Source organism: Phaethon aethereus (genome assembly GCF_964289735.1).
Source record: "Phaethon aethereus genome assembly, chromosome: W".
NCBI lineage: Eukaryota > Metazoa > Chordata > Aves > Phaethontiformes > Phaethontidae > Phaethon > Phaethon aethereus.
In genome coordinates, this window is record NC_138581.1 from 10,948,288 (window position 1) to 10,968,061 (window position 19,774).

General features: G+C 40.6%; 1 protein-coding gene across 2 annotated transcripts in view; it reads right to left on the reverse strand.

Moving 5' to 3' along the window:
• The window catches only part of LOC309415188 (ubiquitin-associated protein 2-like), a gene marked incomplete at its 5' end in the record, with an annotated part of 100,904 nt that overhangs the window by 37,388 nt on the left and 43,742 nt on the right, over positions 1-19,774 (reverse strand). For both annotated transcript variants that reach the window (XM_082012632.1, XM_082012631.1), the window contains 6 exons: positions 1,088-1,266; positions 2,375-2,649; positions 3,969-4,182; positions 4,811-5,000; positions 5,917-5,984; positions 11,337-11,389. In XM_082012632.1, coding sequence (XP_081868758.1) covers positions 1,088-1,266; positions 2,375-2,649; positions 3,969-4,182; positions 4,811-5,000; positions 5,917-5,984; positions 11,337-11,389 — 979 coding nt within the window. The remainder of the gene's footprint in view (positions 1-1,087; positions 1,267-2,374; positions 2,650-3,968; positions 4,183-4,810; positions 5,001-5,916; positions 5,985-11,336; positions 11,390-19,774) is intronic.

Genomic DNA, 19,774 nt, shown 5'->3' on the forward strand with positions numbered 1-19,774 from the left:
AAAATTACTTATCATCTTGGTAAATGACATCTGAAACACCTTCATGAAAATATCAGCTCCTATACAGTTATCTAGAACTACCTTAAACATGTAGTCAAATCTACATTATTTATACTAGAAAATCTAATCATGAAAAAAAAATATATAATTTTGTTTTGGTCCCCAGTAATCACTGCTTCAAAACCATCAGCTGCACTAAGCACTATTCACCTTCCTCCTGCTAGCCCAACCAAAACCAGAGTTTAAACACAAGCACTTTTCAGTCATGTTATTTCCACCTTCTCAAAGGATAAATTAATGATCATAATCTCTCTTTTTTAAACAATTAGACCCATAAAGTCTGGTATATGATGAGAAACACCCAGTCTCTTTTTACAATAGAATTTTAATGTTACAGTAGCAGTCTAACAGAATGAACTATGCAAAGAAGAAAAAATACTTTAAAACATGCAGGGGTGTTTTATTTCTAAACAGCTTAATTTATAGAACTAGAAATGAATGTGAAAGTTATTTTTTACTAGTATTTCTGAATTAACTTCAGGAAGCTTTTTACTGAAGCCAATTTTTGAGTGAATAAGAAAAAAATGGGTTACTGGTACAGTGGCATTTATCATTGGCTATTTTAGCATTTTCAGTAAGGGCTTCTGCATATTGAAAGCCTGGCTTCTTTTCTCATCCCATAGGAGCATCAGATCTGTAATCTGGTGCCAATCTACTGACACACATATATGGTACAAGGGTCATCTCTCCTGGATCAAAAGCAGAAAAATTCAGGTTGTGAGGAACAAACCCTCAAACAATCTGAAAATCAGGACAATTAAACATGAGAAAGCAATTCTATAAAGGGTAGCTTATTATAAGGTTATTTACATTCATGTCATCTCCAGCTTCACATCGACCCATCCAGGGAGATTTTGATTGAAATTAGAAAATAAATTTCTTCTTTAAGACGCCATCCACAGAAAACACTCAGCCTTACAAGTGATCATATTTCCCCCTCCCATTACATGGTAACTGTGCCTTGATGTTTTTGGCATAAACTTGACCCCTTAAAGAAGTCATGTAAGAATGCACAAGGGGAACTCACACGTGCTTTACAGATTTTGAGTACAAGCTATTGTTGGTCGCCTGGATGGTATTCTCACTGCTTGAAGTTGATCCAAACTCTGGGAGTGCAGGCTCTGATCCAAACTCCAGAGCTCCGAACTGAACATTTAACCCTGTCATATCTGCTGATCCAGGCATCTCCACTGCAGAGGCAGGAATCTTAAAGGAGGAAAAATAAGCCATAATTCCTTTGCATGCACTATCTGTATTAAAGATATCAGTAACAGACACACTCTCCTCCCTTAACTACAGGCTTCTTCAGTCACTGCCTCAGCCTTCGCTGCTAACTAGATCTATGACAACCCCCTACTTAACATCACATAAATTAACTACATTCCTGTAACCTGAAATTAATTCATTGATTCTGTGCCCTGATCTGGAGCTGAAAGAGTAAGCCATACTATTCTACAATATCAAAGTGTCATCCATGTCCATCCCCCTTCAGCCAACATTCATCTTGTGGCTGCTAAGTCAATCCAAAATCACTCAGCAACAGTCATTTTCCACACAGAGCAATCAGATACGTGCTTGGAAGAGACATCTTCACCGTATTTTGGACCTAAAAAACTATCTGGCTTAGAATTTCCTCCTTTATAAACAAGAAATATACCATGGTCTTTGCTCTCCTTCTCCCTAGCAACTTATACATAAAATAGAATCATAGAATCATTTAGGTTGGAAAAGACCCTTAAGATCATTGAGTGCAACCATTAACCTAACACTACCAAGTCCACCACTAAACCGTGTCCCTAAGTGCCATGTCTATACGTCTTTTAAATACCTCCAGGGATGGTTACTCAAGGCTGCCCAAGGAAGTGGTTGACAACCCTCTCAGTGAAGAAATTTTTCCTAATATCCAATCTAAACCTCCCCTGGAGTAGCTTGAGGCCATTTCCTCTTGTCCTATCACTAGTTACTTGGGAGAAGAGACCAACATCCACCTCACCACAACCCCCTTTCAGGTAGTTGTAGAGAGCGATAAGGTCTCCCCTCAGCCTCCTCTTCTCCAGACTAAACAACCTCAGTTCCCTCAGCCGCTCCTCATCAGACTTGTGCTCTAGACCCCTCACCAGGGTTCTTCTTTGGACATGCTCCAGCACCTCAGTGTCTTTCTTGTAGTGAGGGGCCAGTTTTCAAGGTGTGGCCTCACCAGTGCCAAGTACAGGGGCACGATCACTTCCCTACTCCCGCTGGCCACACTATGTCTGATACAAGCTTTTGTATGTTTATATGTTTACTAAGGACAAGCAACCACTCAATTACCCACCTTGGATGCTGGAGTTATCCTCCGTTTTGGTGGTTTTATCTGTTTCTGCTGGGTTTGATGGGCAGTCACTGCCTGGTTATCCATAGATATAGTGGGGAGCTGTAACATTTTGCTAACAACAGCTGTAGAGGTGTCTACTGGCGATGGCTCTTGGAGTTTTACCTGGGAGAAGGACTCCAGCCCAGGAGGAGGAACAGGAACTGCCTGCGTTTGTTGTTGCTGTTGCTGGGTCAGCTGGCTCAGAACTGGGGATGGTTCAGGCTGGGATTTAAAATCTGGTCAGTGTTGGGAAAAGAAATATCAAAATTGAAGCATTAAACTCTGCTCTTTATGAAAGAATCTAGGTGACTTGACACACTCAACAGCTATGATTTTCTAGAGTGTGCAAGTCTCTTTCAGACATCACATGAGTTTCACATTGAACATTACCACTGCGATAAAGCCAACATTTGATATTCTCTACTTTAAATAAACAGCTGTGGGCAAGCATTATTTGGCTTTCTTCAAAAATATGAAAACAAACTTATCTATACAGTCACATAATATTATCACACATTAGGCCTCAAACTGTTACGGATTATTTTAATCAAACACTCCAAGTTTCACTGCAATTAACTGTGCCAATAAATTGTGATTACTTCCAAGGGATCTGGAGTTGCAGTTTAGAGGTATTATGAGTTAGGATTTCCTGCCCCTAAAAAGGATCAATCAAAAAAAAACCCAACAAAACCATCTCAATTTAGCTGAAAGTCAAGAGACACAGGACACTGACAGGTTTTTTTCCAGGTCTTCCCCTTTCATATTTTTCAGATGCTGAAAGCCAGGCAGTGGCTCAGAGCACTGGTCAACAACCAGAAGAGATCCACAGCATTTGCAATGTGTAGGGTTTTTTTATTCAGTTGGTAAAGTGCATTAGAAAGCAACTTAAAGTGTACGTAAACATTTTTCAAGAATCGCTGTGTGTAAAAGATTATAACTGCTACCAAATTGTCAGCTTATCTATCTGGAAACATATACACATACACACAAGATAGATACAAGAGCTATCACTCTTCACAGTGAGAATACTGCTAGGAACTACACTGCAAAAAACAAGTTTGTGTCATTTTCACTGTTTCTACTAATTTTACTAAATTAAATGAAAAAACCATACAATTATGAATAGACAAAATGGGTAACCTGCATCATTCTCAGCACATGTAGACTTCATACTAGGGAAAGAACACCAAGATGTGATGCACATTATGAAGAAATTATATAGTACTGATTCAAAATTCATGTAATGGTTAGAAGAGAAAAAAATTGGGGAAAAAAAAGACAAAATATGGTACAGCCTTATACTCAGCTGCTTCTAGCTGATGCAATGACATTTATGGATAGGCCTATCAAAACTTAGTTTGTGATATACTCATAATGTCTATTACCAGCAAGTAAGTGTAACACTCACAATGTTGTAACCAGTTATATTATTAGGATTACATTTTTTAGAAAAAGCTTTTCATTTAAGGCAATTTTAAACTGACATTGGCATTAAGAAATCTTACAGGCTAAGAGAGAGAGAGAAAGAGAGAGAAAACTATGTCAAAGCACTTACCAAACTGACTAAGGACTGAGGACTGAGTAATGGGCAGCTTTAGATCCCAGGATGATGTGGTAGTTGTGGTAGTGGTGGTAGAGCTACTATTGTTTTGTGGAGAGGTAAACTGACCCAAACTTGGAGATTTCAACTGGTCCAAAATTTGGGATCCAGTAGAGTTCTCCAATTTAGAAGATCTAAGTTCTCCAAAGCCAGAACAAAGAACTGCAGACTACCAAAAGACAAAAAAAAAAAGGGGAAGGAGTGGAGTTAAGTATTTAATAAATAATTTGAACATAACCATAGGGTCAATGCCTACAGCTATTTGGCAGCAACCAAAACATCTTCAGCCCTAGATTACTAATAAATGACCAATAAAAAAAATTCAACAGTTGTAGCATATGGCCAGATCCTCTCTGGTTATCACCGATACAACTTCCACCACTGATTGCAACAATATGGATTTACTTGAAACCATGCATCTCAAAATAGCATGTATTTACTAACAGTTGAACTGATTTTCAGAGAATAAATACAAATGCCTAATTTCAAGCCCTCACAATTGACTTAGAATCATGTTTCCACAAAAAGCAGTCAGATATGTGCTTGGAAATAACACATCATAGTTTTCTGGCATAGAATTCTTCACTATAAACAAGTGATTTCATCCTAAATCAGCATGCAGTAAACACATCTGCTTTCTACTAAAAAATTAATATTCTTAATTCCATTCCTTCAACATTTGCAACCTGAATTTTACAAACACTGAAACATCTCATGAAATGACTGGTACTGGAAAAGTTGTTTAACCTGAAATATTTACTCATGAAGAATATTTCGAAAGCTTAAGATAGTTTTACCAGACTTTGAGGAGAATAAGAGTTTACAGCACTGGAGCTGCCAGTTCCTGATGGCATCTGGGTGCTGTGCTGAGAATTTGTGAAGACTAGGGCTTGGCCAAAGGTCTGCTGCTGGGGAGCCTCAAATGAGTTGCCTTCTGCCTTTTGGGTAGAAGTCACAGGCTTTTGAAGCAGTGTTACCAAATCAATGCTGTAAGAAAAAGCAAAGTTTGGCTGGGATAAACATGACAATTAGGCTGCGCTGAAACTGAAGCAAGCACAATACTAAAGCTGCCATACAGACAACAGAATTATTACTGATTAACGGTCTTTTCAAATAGTGCTTGCCTGCCATACAAAAAGAGGTAGAATAGAGGTTTTTGACAGAAAGTAAAATTCTGCTAGCTGAAACCTTCCACTACAGTTAGAATATAAATTATCTTTGCTCTCTTTTCAAACATTATCAAATTTATAACATCATGTATCACATAAATAACCTATATGATTAATATGACCAAGTAACTGGAGACAAGTCATAAAAGGTACATTATGTTTGAGTGGATCCTGCCTGCAAGCCCTTTATATATATTGATAATCCACATTCTCTCTATATCACGCTATCCCTTTAAAAAGGGCAAGGGATCAAAGTCCTACCTCTGTATGGGGTGGGTATGAGGACAGTAAAGAATACAGTCACACATGCAGCAACTGAGTGAATGTATGACAAGGAAGTCACAAGAGCAGCGGAAATAAAAGCTAAGTTTCTCGGATACTAGACACATCCAAAATTACTCTACCACACATATCTGAGCAGGATGAGGAACGTGAATTTTCTTATATTTAGCATGGCTTACTAACCCCTACCATATGTTTTGTTCCTGCCTGTAAGCACTCTTTGTGCAGACAACAGGGTCTTCTCAGTATTACGCTCATGGATTTGGTAAGTTTGTCTCCACTTTGGTAATCAATAATAGGTAACACAGGAACCCACAAAATTTTAAAATTATCTTGACCAATCTCTGACCAGGGCTGCCCTGTGTTTTAGTCAACATTTTATATGTGCAAGCTAACATTGCTTCACCAAGCTGAAGGCTTTTAAGGTATAGGGAAACCATGGAAGAGCTTACCTTTGCCCAGGAGTCACATGATTCTCAGCTGGAACAGAGGAAGCAGTGAAGACTTTTGTTTCAGAAAGCTGAAAAAGGGGGGGGGGGGTATTTTAATCATACACATGCTCACACTTCAGTGCTGTGACATCTGCAGAAATTCCATCTTGGTCATGTACTTTCAGATAAAAGTAAAAGTCAAACTACCATTACAACCAGTTATGCTGCAGCTCTGCTTAAAAAGACAAAAAAACCATGTAGTCAAACTTCAGCAAAGTCTTCTCCACAGAATCAAATACCAATTAATTAGTGTTCAGAAATTTGATCTACTGAACACACACAATAGTATACCAATGTAACTACATCAGTTTGAGCAATAGTTTAACTGGAAAATATACCAGTAGAAAGCAATTAACAGCTGGTATATCACCAGTGTAAAGATAACCCTGTGCAGACATAATTTAGGACTCCGTAGAGCAGCTCTGATATATCTTGTTGCAGAAGCCTAACACATGGCGCCGTTCCCACTCATTTCACGTATCCTGTGTTTTACATTTCAGCTCACATCACCAGTGGAGGCAGGTTTGTACTCAGGTATGTACAGCAAACTAGCATTCATGGTTCCTTCTTGGCATTTCTGCTAGGGGTGGCAAAAACATCTTAAACCAACTGCTCTGAGAGCATGAGTTTGAAAATAATAAAGGGAGAACCCTGTAATTGCTTATACTAGCATAACCAGTCAGACCATCCCACACCAGAAAACTGTACTGCTTTCACCACACTGTTACAATAAAGATAGATACTTGCACGGGTAGCTGGGGAGGGGGAGCTGGTTGGTTGGGGTTTCTGGGGGAAAGGGAGTGATTTTGGCTTGTAGGGGAGTTGTTTGTTTGCTGGTTGTTTTGTTTGGGTTTTTTTAATAGCTTTTCTTTTTTAAAAAATAGTAGTTAAACAGCTACAACTTCCTAGGGCTAATTCATTTCTATTGACAGGAATACTTGCAAACCAGAATAGGTCTTAAGCCAGTACAGGTTAGGTTTAACAAGATAGAGATATGCACATATAATAGTTATATTTTAAATTAAATTTGCACAAAATCACCCTTAACTACTTTGGTGTAGCTTTGTATTTAGACTAAAGGATAACTGACCTATTCGAACATTCACAAAGAATCCCTTTAGAATGTGAGATTTGAATACAGCTCTTCCAGGAAATTATGCATTTTTAATTGCATACATTGCTAGCAGCCCAGTTTAAAGGACATCACAGACATGAGCCAAATTAATCTGCCATCCCATGGGCAGCTCTACTGAAAGTATGTATATCCCTTAACACGGTCATCTGATCGGATTCTCCTATGAAACACTGTTGATTTAAGCAGGATGCAGAAGGGCTGACTGGGAGCAAATCATTTACTACTCAGAGGCAAAGTTCAAATGTTTCATGTACTCTCCTAGCACCCACTTATGTGCAACACACTGTGTCATGAAAAAATTAATACCACTGCAGTTCCTCCCCCCATTATCCTTCCCTTCCTGCCAATACAACATATTTTAATCCCATCTTTCTGGAACACAACTCTGTCCTGTGCATAATGCTGCTAGCCCACAACTCTATGCACTGACCAAAACGAAGAAAGAAGATTCAGCTCAAGCATATTTCCAATTAAAAAGGCTGTTTCTCTATTGTTCAGCCCCTTCCCCACCATACGTGTTATTTTATAACAAAGTGTACTGTACTTTTTGTAGCATTATGAGACTCCTGCATTATATGGCACAAGGAGGTCAGCTAATAGCACGAGCAGCAGCCTATGGTCTGCAATCCCTTGGTTAAATATTAAATTCCTTGTAATGTCAACAGTTTCTTATGCTCACATAACACTGGATAAGACTAACTGTGGCCAAATCACTGACGAATCCTGAAAACTAAGCAAATCAAGGAGCCTGAGAATGTTTGTGACAACACAAAAGCATGCTTGACATATGAGAGAGGAAATGTTCTCAAGTGAACTGGCATGCAAAACAAGTCTCCAGCTACCAGCTCGGCTACATTGATGTATTTACTATTTCTTAGAAGTAGTATTATCGGCTCCTAACAAAGTTATTTACGCTCACCATACGCTACACTTGCAAATCTTTCACTGAGGCTCTGGCATTTTCCCAGAACTGAATGAACGGTCGCGAACCATTTGCAAACGTCAGCCTCCCAAGGGTGAGTGAATCTGCAGTGAAATGCCTGTGCTTTTCAGCTTCTGTTCCTATAATAAAAATCAATCACCAAACAGACAATATATTTAACAACTAGCTACCAGCTCCTATGGCCAGTTGATAGGTGAGGAGAACAGGAAAATATACTCCAGCATCCTCATAAAAACTCAACAAATTGGAAATAACAAAACCTTATTACTGTTTTGATAGGATGTACTGAAGTTAAAGAAATTAAAACAAGTTCTCATGCTGCTTCCTGGTAAAGGAAACACTCACTAAAATACATTTTTTTTAAAGTGTTGCTATTGTTTCAAATAAAAACTAAGACTACCAATATTGTATGGAAAAAGTTTGCCTTCATCCACTTTCCAGCAATTTGTATGCATTCTATTTCTCCCATTCTGATAGTTTCTGTAGTTAAACTTTATTTTCTTTAGCCAGGAGAATATGATCACAATTTTAAGAGGAAAACCCAGAGCCATCTATAGTACCTCAAAAGTTGTCTGGTCCTTCATTGTCCATTCCCTGAATATCCCTTTAACAAAATACAACCTCCTATTTTCACTGCAAGTAGTTTTCACTCTAAGAGCATGCCGACAACCTGCTATACTTGCTCAATACTCACTACTGAAGATAAATACCAGACAGGACTATTAGATCACAAAAATCTAATCCTTCTCAGGTCAAACAACATTAAATTTCACTCACCCGCTCCTAACTTGTATCTGACTAGAGAACATCACATTTAAACAAAAATATTCTTCAGAAAAACACCTGTTCTTTATCTGCAGACAGCAAATACAAAAGCTTCCTTGGTTGTTTTAATCATTAGTCATGCTGCTAGAATTATCTGTTTATTATAAATTTAAATGCACAGCTCCATTTTCCAGCCACAGGTTCATATTATGCCTTTTACTGCTAGACTATTAGCATATAATGGGCTCTGGTTTTAAAGTAACATTTTCAGGTTCAGTAAACTAAAAATCTCACTCTCAAGCACCAATTCTATCAGTAAATAATTTTCAGCTATTTTCAACAACTTTTGTTTTGTAAAAGCAATGAATAATTGGATGCGGTACTTCAGAATCAAGTTCAGGAGAGTCCACATACAGAAATATAAATCAAGAATGATTAAGAGACAGGGAAGAGTGCCTACAGGCAAAAAGACTACAATAGCTTTTTTTGCCACAACATCAGCCCTTTAGGAGATTATGCTGAGCTGTTCTTTTTTCATCATCCACTACAACCCTGAAAATTTTTCAGTTGCTGCTTTCCAGAAAACAGCCCTTTGTTCTGAGGTGTGCCTTTATCCCTATAGAACAAATGGGCACTTGGCTATATTAAAGCATTTTTCATTTGAACAGGTCAAGTCTAGCAGAGGTCCAGATTTCTCTGCATGACCGGCTTGCTTTTAATTGCCATTCCAATAATTTTTGGATTTCCCACACATTTTATTCAGCAGTGATTTTATTTGTACTTCCAAATCATTGATAAAGACACTAGATGGCATCTGGCCTGGGACTGGATTCCTTTATAGTCCTCCCAGATATGCCCATGTTCCAATCCTGCAAAAGATTTATCGGCCAAAATTTGCAAGGCAGATTTTAATCCACTTAATATGGTTTTTGATAGCATGTAATTATTTTTAGAACAAAGGATGTAGATCAAATCTCTTACAAGGACATACTTTATCTTCACAGTTAACTTGTAATTTACTTAAAGACCAAGATCAAGTTCATTTGAAGTGGACCTATTTTCCATAAAACTACACTGAATGGCAGAAGCTGTATTCTTACACTTCTATTTTTTTAAAACCAAATGAATCAATTTTTCCTTTATTTTGTCCCCAGGGATGTTTTGGGCTAATTTGTCTGCAGCTTGCCATTTCATTCACTCTTTCTGAACATCAGCACATGAACAACTTTCTCCTAGGTTACAGGGATTTTTACAGCACTCTAAAATTAATAAAAATTAACAACAGGCTAGAGATTTCATCTGCTGCTCTTTCAAGATTCATGTGCAAATTAGTCAGGTTTAATAATTAATTTTAAAAAATTTCTATCCCTAGTCAGCATTGCTCAACACCCCTCCTGTACTACAAATGCTGTATTGTACCAGCATCAAACACGGGTGAGAACAAGGCCATAAATTTTCACTACCCTTAGCCCTTAGTCCACCTCCAGCATATACTACAGAAACAGAGGACAGGTTTAAAGAAAGATGCCAGCTTTTGATGGCAGTAACTGATACAGAAAACCTAGGAATTTTACCATTTCTTTTAATTTTCTCAAAAGACACAGCCCTCCCATTAGGTAAGGACAGAGTTTTCATATCTGTTATATGACACATTCACACATTTCTAGGGATAACACTGACATGCCACCCTACAGGAGGGGACAAAAGGAATGATTTCCAAAACAATCTCTTACTCTGCTGAAAACAAACTTGAAATAATGGATGTTCCTATAAAAGATGAAAAACTTAGCTTTTAAGTTTTCCTTTCCATATTTCTTGCTACCTAGTTTGCTTTCTGAACTGCTTACGCTTTAATACAATAACTGAAAACTTAAAATCACAAATGTGATTTTCACGTGATGATCACAAATGCCAAATATTTTTCATACATGAAGACATCTCTTGCCTGATAAAGAACAAGAACCAAAATTATTGTTGCACTTTAGACAACACATCATGATAAAACAACAGGAATGAAGCAATTAAGTGCTAACTTCAGCATACTGTTAGCTCCTTTTTTTAATGTTATGAACATGAAGTGGACCAATTATGCAGATTTCAAACAAAAAGCATCAAATGAGGAGTCTAAAGTTGATAGTAAGCTTCAGCACTTAATTACATAAAAGTCTTGTGATAATATGGCTTTAAATCTCTACACAATAGTATGGGGAAGTATGCAATTAACACCCATCAGCATTGAGCAGTGGAGAACTATAATTCACAAATACTTAATTTGGGATAAAACTTAAAATTTTATTATCTATATTGTCCACTCAGCAAAATAAATTAATATTTCTTGATTCAATTTTACTCTAAAAAAATAAGCTTATCTAAATATATATATTTTAAACAGGAGTTACAGTAAGAAATATCACAACAAAGTATTACTTTGAACATTTAGCTTTTGAAGGCAATACAGAAACTCTGGAAAGGCTAAGTAATCAATTGGTACTGAAAAGGCTATGTAATCAATCGGGCTATCCAACAAGGTACACTTACATCTTCATTCCAGTCTTCCGCTGTCCATTCTTCTATGGAGTTTTTCCATGCACCTATTGTAATTTGGGGAAGGAAAGAAAACAGTTACAAGCTAAAAGCACAAAGTCGTATTTCAACCCTTCTGCTTTATAAGCAATCCTGTTTTCATTATTAGTGGAAAACAAAGCAAGGAGATGGTGGTTGGAAACATAGGAAGCTCTAGAAAAATCGGTTTGCACATTTAAAATTTTGGGAGGTGGTTTTTTCCCTTTAATTTCTGATTTCAGGAATTTCTTAGCCACTAATGGTACCAGACATAATTTGCATGAATGCATGTCTGCAACCAGTGATTAACCCCAAACATTGGAAGAACTTCCTCCTATGTCCCCAAGGACAGTGACAGGTTACTCAACCCTCCCATAGGATCTCCCAGTTTCATGCACAAATTCATGCAGAGTCTGAACAAAACACAACCGCAACACCTGTTCCGATATCCATAATCCTACTCTCAACATACTAAAATTCCAGACCCAAGCTATGCCTCTGGAGGCTCCTTTCCAACCTGTTAACTCTCTCCTCAGGGCAGAACAACCCCAATCCCTTCCCTTGATTGAGCAATTTTATTTTAAAACATATATAATTCATATAATGGCAGCAGAAGAGTCAATAAGCTTCCACTGTAGCTGCAAAACTCTTCTACCCGTAACTTGTGGCGGAGTTTACTTGGCAAATGCTGGAGCACAGCGTGCAGTCCACAGCATCCAGCAATGGGAAAACTACAGGAAACAATCCTATGGATGCAAAAACCTGATCCCTTCCATACGAAACGGCAGGAACAGAGATGCAAGAGCAATAAATGGACTGAAGTCCTTGCCCACCAGTGTAAGCATAGGGAAGGTTATCCCAGCAACAACCAAAGCTTTCATTTAAACTACATAACCACGAGCGAAGAAAATACCAGCGGTAAAGTTCCTGCTACCATCACCTTTGATCAAGTACAAAAGCAAAAGAACTACTGCTTTAATCATCTCCTTTTAGTTAACAAGGAAGCCTCTGAGACACTTTCATCCAGAAACAAGCCCCCTGAAGACAGCATCAAATCCAGTTCATACTAATGCCATTGCTACATCAGTGCATTCTTTTGTACGCTCTCACAAAGCAGCGTCTTGGGCAGAGGAGGGCAGAGTGGCACTAATCCAGTGAGGCAAACAGGCCTACCATGATGATATACACATGCTGGGGAGGAGAGAGGGGCTTTATACCTTGGAATCTGAAATTATTAGGCAGGTCCTGAGCAAGGCAGTATCTGCTCTGTGTTGGCTCTGTGGAGCAATAGAGAGTTGCCCGAAACATCTTGTGCTCACATTTTACCCAACAGCCCCTAACCAGGAGGTTTCTACAAGCTGCAAAATATCGAGGCACTTGAAAAGTAACCAATAATCATATCCAAGCACAGCAAAATTACTACAATGCCTCAAATTTCTAGACTAGTCCACACATTTCCACAGAAATTTTTGGAAAGGAGGAAAAGCCCAATGAGGAGCAGTTTTTAGAGAAACAGTTGATTTTCTTTCCCTTCCCCTGACCAGCACAGGATTCCTTCCTCTGATATTTCTTCTTTAACAAAATACATCCTCGTATTTGCCCTGCTTATATTTATCTCCCATCAGTCAGAGCAAGGCCTGTCTCTGTAGAAGACAAACCTCATGTTGGTGTCAGAACTCTCACAACAGAGCTTGGAAGCTGCTAAAACAAACACAAAAAGAGCTCAGATAAATCAAGCCCAACTCCTGAGCATCCCCCACCACCTTTGGGAGACCAAACCTATTTAGAATAATACTTGGGACGTTTTCCTGACATTCAATTTAAACATTGACCTGTTGCTCCTACTTATGACCATGTGAGTTTACTCACTTCTGTGAGTTTACTCTTTTTAAACACTGAACACAACCCTTCACCCTTTTATTAGTTTACGCAAGCTAAGTTTATTATTGTTGCTTATTAATACTCTACCATCCCAACTCAATCTTTCCAGACTTTTATTTCACTGCTCTTCTCTGCATTAAATCCAGTTTGCTGACACCTTCCACCTATTGATGGGATTCCAAGTCTGATCTTGCCACAAGTATATCAATTTCCTTTTAGTCCAAAATCTACATTGGCATTATTGCAACTCTATATATCCTCTTCCCAACCTTTACCCCCAAGCCTCGCAAAGCATCACAATTTAAGAGTTCTCTGTTTTCCACTGAAATTATCCTTTGTGTTTTCAAGGATCCTTGTCACAGCACCTTCAACCTAGATGGCTATCTATGACTCCCATTTCCCTTTGTAAGAAGTTTAGTTTTAGAAAGTTATAAAGCCGATAAAAAGTATACTATATGTTTTTTTGTAAGTCTTCAGCTATTTTCCTCCAATTCCTCACCTCCTGTCATGCTAGTTGATTTTTTTTTTAACAATCAGTGTCGTGATTTAACCCCAGCCAGCAACTAAGCACCATGAAGCTACTCGCTCACTCCCCCACGGCAGGACGGGGGAGAGAATCACGAAAACACAGAATCACTAAGGTTGGAAAGGACCTTCAAGATCATCAAGTCCAACCATTAATCCAGCTGCACCATGTCCCCTAAACCACGTCCTGAAGCACCACATCCACACATTTTTTGAACACTTCCAGAGATGGTGAACCCACCACCTCCCTGGGCAGCCTGTTCCAATGCTTGACCACCCTCTCAGTGAAGAAATTTTTCCTAATGTCCAATCTAAACCTCCCCTGGTGCAACTTGAGGCCATTTCCTCTCGTCCTATCACTAGTTACTTGGGAGAAGAGACCAACACCCATCTCGCCACAACCCCCTTTCAGGTAGTTGCAGAGAGCGATAAGGTCTCCCCTCAGCCTCCTCTTCTCCAGACTGAACAACCCCAGTTCCCTCAGCCGCTCCTCATAAGACTTGTGCTCCAGGCCCCTCACCAGCTTCGTTGCCCTTCTCTGGACATGCTCCAGCAACTCAACATCCTTCTTGTAGTGGGGGGCCCAAAACTGAACACAGTATTCGAGGTGTGGCCTCACCAGTGCCAAGGACAGGGGCACAATCACTTCCCTACTCCTGATGGCCACACTATTCCTGATACAGGCAAGGAGGCTGTTGGCCTTCTTGGCCACCTGGGCACACTGCCGGCTCATATTCAGCCGGCTGTCAACCAGCACCCCCAGGTCCCTTTCCGCCGGGCTGCTCTCCAGCCACTCCTCCCCAAGCCTGTAGCATTGCATGGGGTTGTTGTGACCCAAGTGCAGGACCCGGCAACTTGGCCTTATTAAACCTCATACAGTTGACCTCCGCCCATCGATCCAGCCTGTCTAGATCCCTCTGCAGAGCCCTCCTACCCTCCAGCAGATCAACACTCCCACCCAACTTGGTGTCATCTGCAAACTTACTGAGGAAGCACTCGATTCCCTCATGCAGATCATCAATAAAGATACTGAACAAGACCGGCCCCAGAACCGAGCCCTGGGGAACACCGCTTGTGACCGGCCGCCAGCCGGATTTAATGCCATTCACCACAACTCTCTGGGCTCGGCCATCCAGCCAGTTCCTCACCCAGCGAAGAGTAAACCTGTCTAAGCCATGAGCCGACAGTTTCTCCAGGAGAATGCTGTGGGAGATGCTGTCAAAGGCTTTACTAAAGTCCAGGTAGACAACATCCACAGTCTTTCCCTCATCCACTAGGCGGGTCACCTGGTCATAGAAGGAGATCAGGTTGGTCAAGCAGGACCTGCCTTTCATGAACCCATGCTGGCTGGGCCTGATCCCTTGGTTGTCCTTCATATGCCCTGTGAGCACTCTCAAGACCAACTGCTCCATGATCTTCCCCAGTATGGAGATCAGGCCAGCATGAAAAGCCGGACAGTCCTTGACTGCTTAGCAACAACTGAAAACATCAGCACGTTATCAACATTATTTTAATCCCAAATCCAAAACATAGCCTCACATTAGCTTCTATGAAGAAAATTAACTCTATCCCGGCTGAAACCAGGACAATCAGTCCAGGATATTAGCCCCAAAATAATTTTAATTTGGTCTATCCCAAACTTATGTACTTATCCTTTCCTTCTGAATGACATTCACATTCTAGAATAACCTGAAGGTTTCCTTAAAATGTTCCTTCCTTGAAACTTCCAAGCTACACAATTCCCTTCTTCCCCCTTGACAGTTACACTATAATTTTTGTCTTGTGGTTCTTCAGTTTCAGAGTCATTTAAGTCTGCTCATAACCAAGATAATAATGAATGAAGTTTTTCTGTGGAATTTATGAAACCCTGTCAAAGTAGACATATCAGTAAATTACCAGAATACAACACCATTTTTATAACCTACTTTGAAAACTGACCATCTCCAACATAATTTATTTGTAAGAACTGCTGTGATTTAATTTTCAGGATCTCCCACTGACTTGTACATAACAAACAGCATGCCTGTAAGAAAATATCAATCATGCTGTTCAAGATTATTCCCTTTTGGATGAGGATTGGTTGTTCTGTTTCCTCCCTCCTGTCCCTTCTCTTTGCCTATCAGTTGTACATTACTTGTATAGAAATTAGGATGCAGGAAAACGGATGCTGAATTATTTGCAATACAATTACACTTAAATGTTACGAACCATTAAAGAATCGCCTTTTACTCTCTTTTTTTATTTCATCCAACAATACTGTCCTGATTTCAGCCAGGACAGAGTTAATTTTCTTCACAGAAGCTAGTGTGAGGCTATGCTTTGGATTTGGGATGAAAAAATGTTGATAAGGTGCTGATGTTTTGAGCTGTTGCTAAGTAGTCAAGGACAGTCCAACTTCTCATGCTGGCCTGCTAGCAAGAAGGCTGGGGGTGCACGGGAAGCTGGGAGGGGACACAGCTGGGACAGCTGACCCAGGCTGGCCAAAGAGATATTCCCTACCATATGACATCATGCTCAGTATATAAAGCTGGGATGAAGAAGAAGGAAGGGGTGGAGGGGGGACGTTCGGAGTTATGGCATCTGTCTTCCCAAGAAACCATTACATGTGATGCAGCCCTGCTTCCCTGGAGATGGCTGAACCCCTGCCTGCCCATGGGGAGTGGTGAATGAATTCCTTGTTTTGCTCTGCTTGTGTGCGTGGCTTTTGCATTACCTATTGAACTGTCTTTATCTCAACCCATGAGTTTCCTCACTTTTACTCTTCTGATTCTCTCCCCTGTCCCACCGTGGGGGAGTGAGCAAGCGGCTGTGTGGTGCTTAGTTGCTGGCTGGGGTTAAACCACAACAAACAGTAAGTTTTACCTCCACAGAACCAGCTAGCTTTTCTATAGGATTACACGATGGTGCACCTAGAAACACCTTTCTTTCAGGCTACTGTGATTCCTCTAGCATCTGCAACAATTCAGGACAAGACATTCTAGAGCACTTTCAGAGCACATGTATGGGGGCAAATACATTTTGGAAACAAACAGTGTATTTCTTTTCAGTTGAAAATGTTGATGTTGATCCTTTTCCAGTATTGGCTTAGAGGAAATACTTAGTAAATACGCAGAACTCCACAGGGAGTTTATATTTGCATGATGTCTTCAGAAAAAATTTTGATACTGTGGTGGTGCATTTTACCCCTTCTACTCGCCTTGCACCTGGGCTGCTCTACAACCTGAAAAATTCAGTTACCTGGCAAGCCTTGGCCTTTGAACAAAGTTTGACAGTTGAAAGCACCTTGACCATACCAAGCACCCTTGCGCAGCTGAGGTGGAGAATGGCACAGATTGTATCAGGAACACAGTTGTTTGACCAGGGTGAGGAACGAGAACAGGACTAACTAATTATCTCCTGACAACCCTGGAACGACTGGTTCCAGTGCTACTGGAGACTTGAGAAATTACCTGTCTGGGTTGTGGTCAGGATGGAAATTCACTGATGCCTGAAGTCAATCATCTCCCGACCCTATAAACAGCAGTCCCAGGTGAGGCCCTTTGAGCTCTCCTGGACCACAGCAGGCTGTGACCAGCATCTCCCCCCAAGTGGGATGCCTCTCAGAGCTCATGAACTCTTAAGTTTGTGATAAATTCAGAGAACTGTTGCCGAAGAACAGCATGGGACCTGGGCTGAAACCCCTACTCTTTGAGGCTCAACCGTCGCCCATTGAGAAACACAAAAGCATCTGACAGTATTTCACTGGAGTCAAGGGGAAATTTTAACAGGTACCTTTCTCTGTGTGTGTATATATATATATCTATCTATCTCTCCATCTTTCTTTATATCTCTACATTTATATCTGTGTGTGTAATTTGAGAACCTTGTTAAGTCTTTAACTACATTGTTGTGTTATTAAGCTTAGTTAGAAAATTATATAACTTGTGACTTACCTTAATATTGTTAATCACAAGTGATAAATCACATAAACCTGAATCTGACTCAATTTCCCAGACTATTTGTAAATCATTCCTCCCGATCCCTCCTTCCGAGCTGGGAAGATCATGGAACAGACAGATCCTCCGAGAAGCTATGCTATGGCACATGGAGGACAGGGAGGGGATTTGATACAGCCAGCATGGCTTCACCAAGGGCAAGTCCTGCCTAACCAAACAAGTAGCCTTCCATGATGGAGTGACCACATCAGTGGACAAGGGAAGAGCTACCAGTGTCTCCTACTTGGACTTGTGTAAGGCCTTTGACACAGTCCCCCACAACATCTTTCTCTCTAAATTGGAGATATGGATTTGATGGGTGGACTGTTCGGTGGATGAGGAATTAGTTGGATGGTCGCATCCAGAGGGTAGTGGTCAACGGCTCAATGTCCAGATGGAGATCAGTGATGAGCAGTGTCCCTCAGGGGTCCATATTGGGACCAGTACCCTTTAATGTCTTCATCAATGACATAGTGGGATCAAGTGCACCCTCAGCAAGTTTGCAGATGACACCAAGCTGAGTGGTGCAGTTGACACGCCTGAGGGATGGGATGCCATCCAGAGGGACCTGGACAAGCTTGAGGAATGGGCCCCTGTGAACCTCATGAGGTTCAACAAGGCCAAGGGCAGGGTCCTGCACCTGGGTCAGGGCAACCCCCGGTACCAGTACAGGCTGGGGGATGAAGGGATTGAGAGCAGCCCTGCCGAGAAGGACTTGGGGGTGCTGGTTGGTGAAAAGCTGGACATGAGCCGGCAATGTGCGCTCACAGCCCAGAAGGCCAACCATATCCTGGGCTGCATCAAAAGCAGCGTGGCCAGCAGGTCAAGGGAGAGGATTCTGCCCCTCTACTCCACTCTGGTGAGACCCCACCTGGAGTCCTGTGTCCAGCTCTTGAGCCCTCAGCACAGGAAAGACATAGAGCTGTTGCAGTGGGTCCAGAGGAGGCCACAGAAATGATCAGAGCGCTGGAACACCTCTCCTATGAGGACAGGCTGAGAGAGTTGGGGTTGTTCAGCCTGGAGAGGAGAAGGCTCCAGGGAGATCTTATTGCAGCCTTTCAGTACTTAAAGGGAGCCTATAAGAAAGATGGGGACAGACTTTTTAGCAGGGCCTGCTGCAACAGGACAAGGGGCAATGGTTTTAAACTAAAAGAGGGCAGATTTAGACTAGAGATAAGGAAGACATTTTTCACAATGAGGGTGGTGAATCACTGGAAGAGGTTGCCCAGAGAGGTGGTAGATACCCCATCCCTGGAAACATTCCAGGTCAGGTTGGACAGGGCTCTGAGCAACCTGCTCTAGTTGAAGATGTCCCTGCTCATTGCAGGGGGGTTGGACTAGATGACCTTTAAAGGTCCCTTTCAACCTAAAGATTCTATGACTCACGTGTAAATTATTCTAACTCAATTCTAATTTGATTTCTCTCTTTGTATGCTTTTTCCATTTTGAATAAGTAATAGAGTGGACCTTGCCATCAAATTCTATTAAGTTGCGCTTTTCACAAATTTATATTTAAATCATTTGCTTTCTAATACCTTTGGTGGTGATTCTTTAAGCGGCCTAAACCTCTCATTCGCAACAGATATGCAAAACTGTTTTTCTTTCTCCAGGTAGTTGCCCAGTTATCTCCTTTTTAATGTAACTACAGGTGAAAGACACTAATTTTCCAAGTAGCTAGTATGAGCTAATTTTTGCCCTTTTTTTTTTTTAAGATGAAAGCAGCAATAGGACTGGGTAATGAGGAATAAAGAGAGGGATTTCCATCCTTCCCTTCCTCTGTGTATACTCTTCTCTGACATCCTTCACTAGTCCACTGCAGGCTTTATGGATTTCCATACATATACATCCCCCTCATTCATATCTTTAGTAACTCCACATTGGTAACATTTATTACTGGGACTGTTGATTTATAACTAACAGCAGCACTGTAAATTAAGGAAAAAAAAACCCAATTGAAAACTAATATTCATGATTAACAAGCCAAATCCACAGCTGAACTTTGTACAATCTGCTTCCAGCCTCACACCTTGTCTG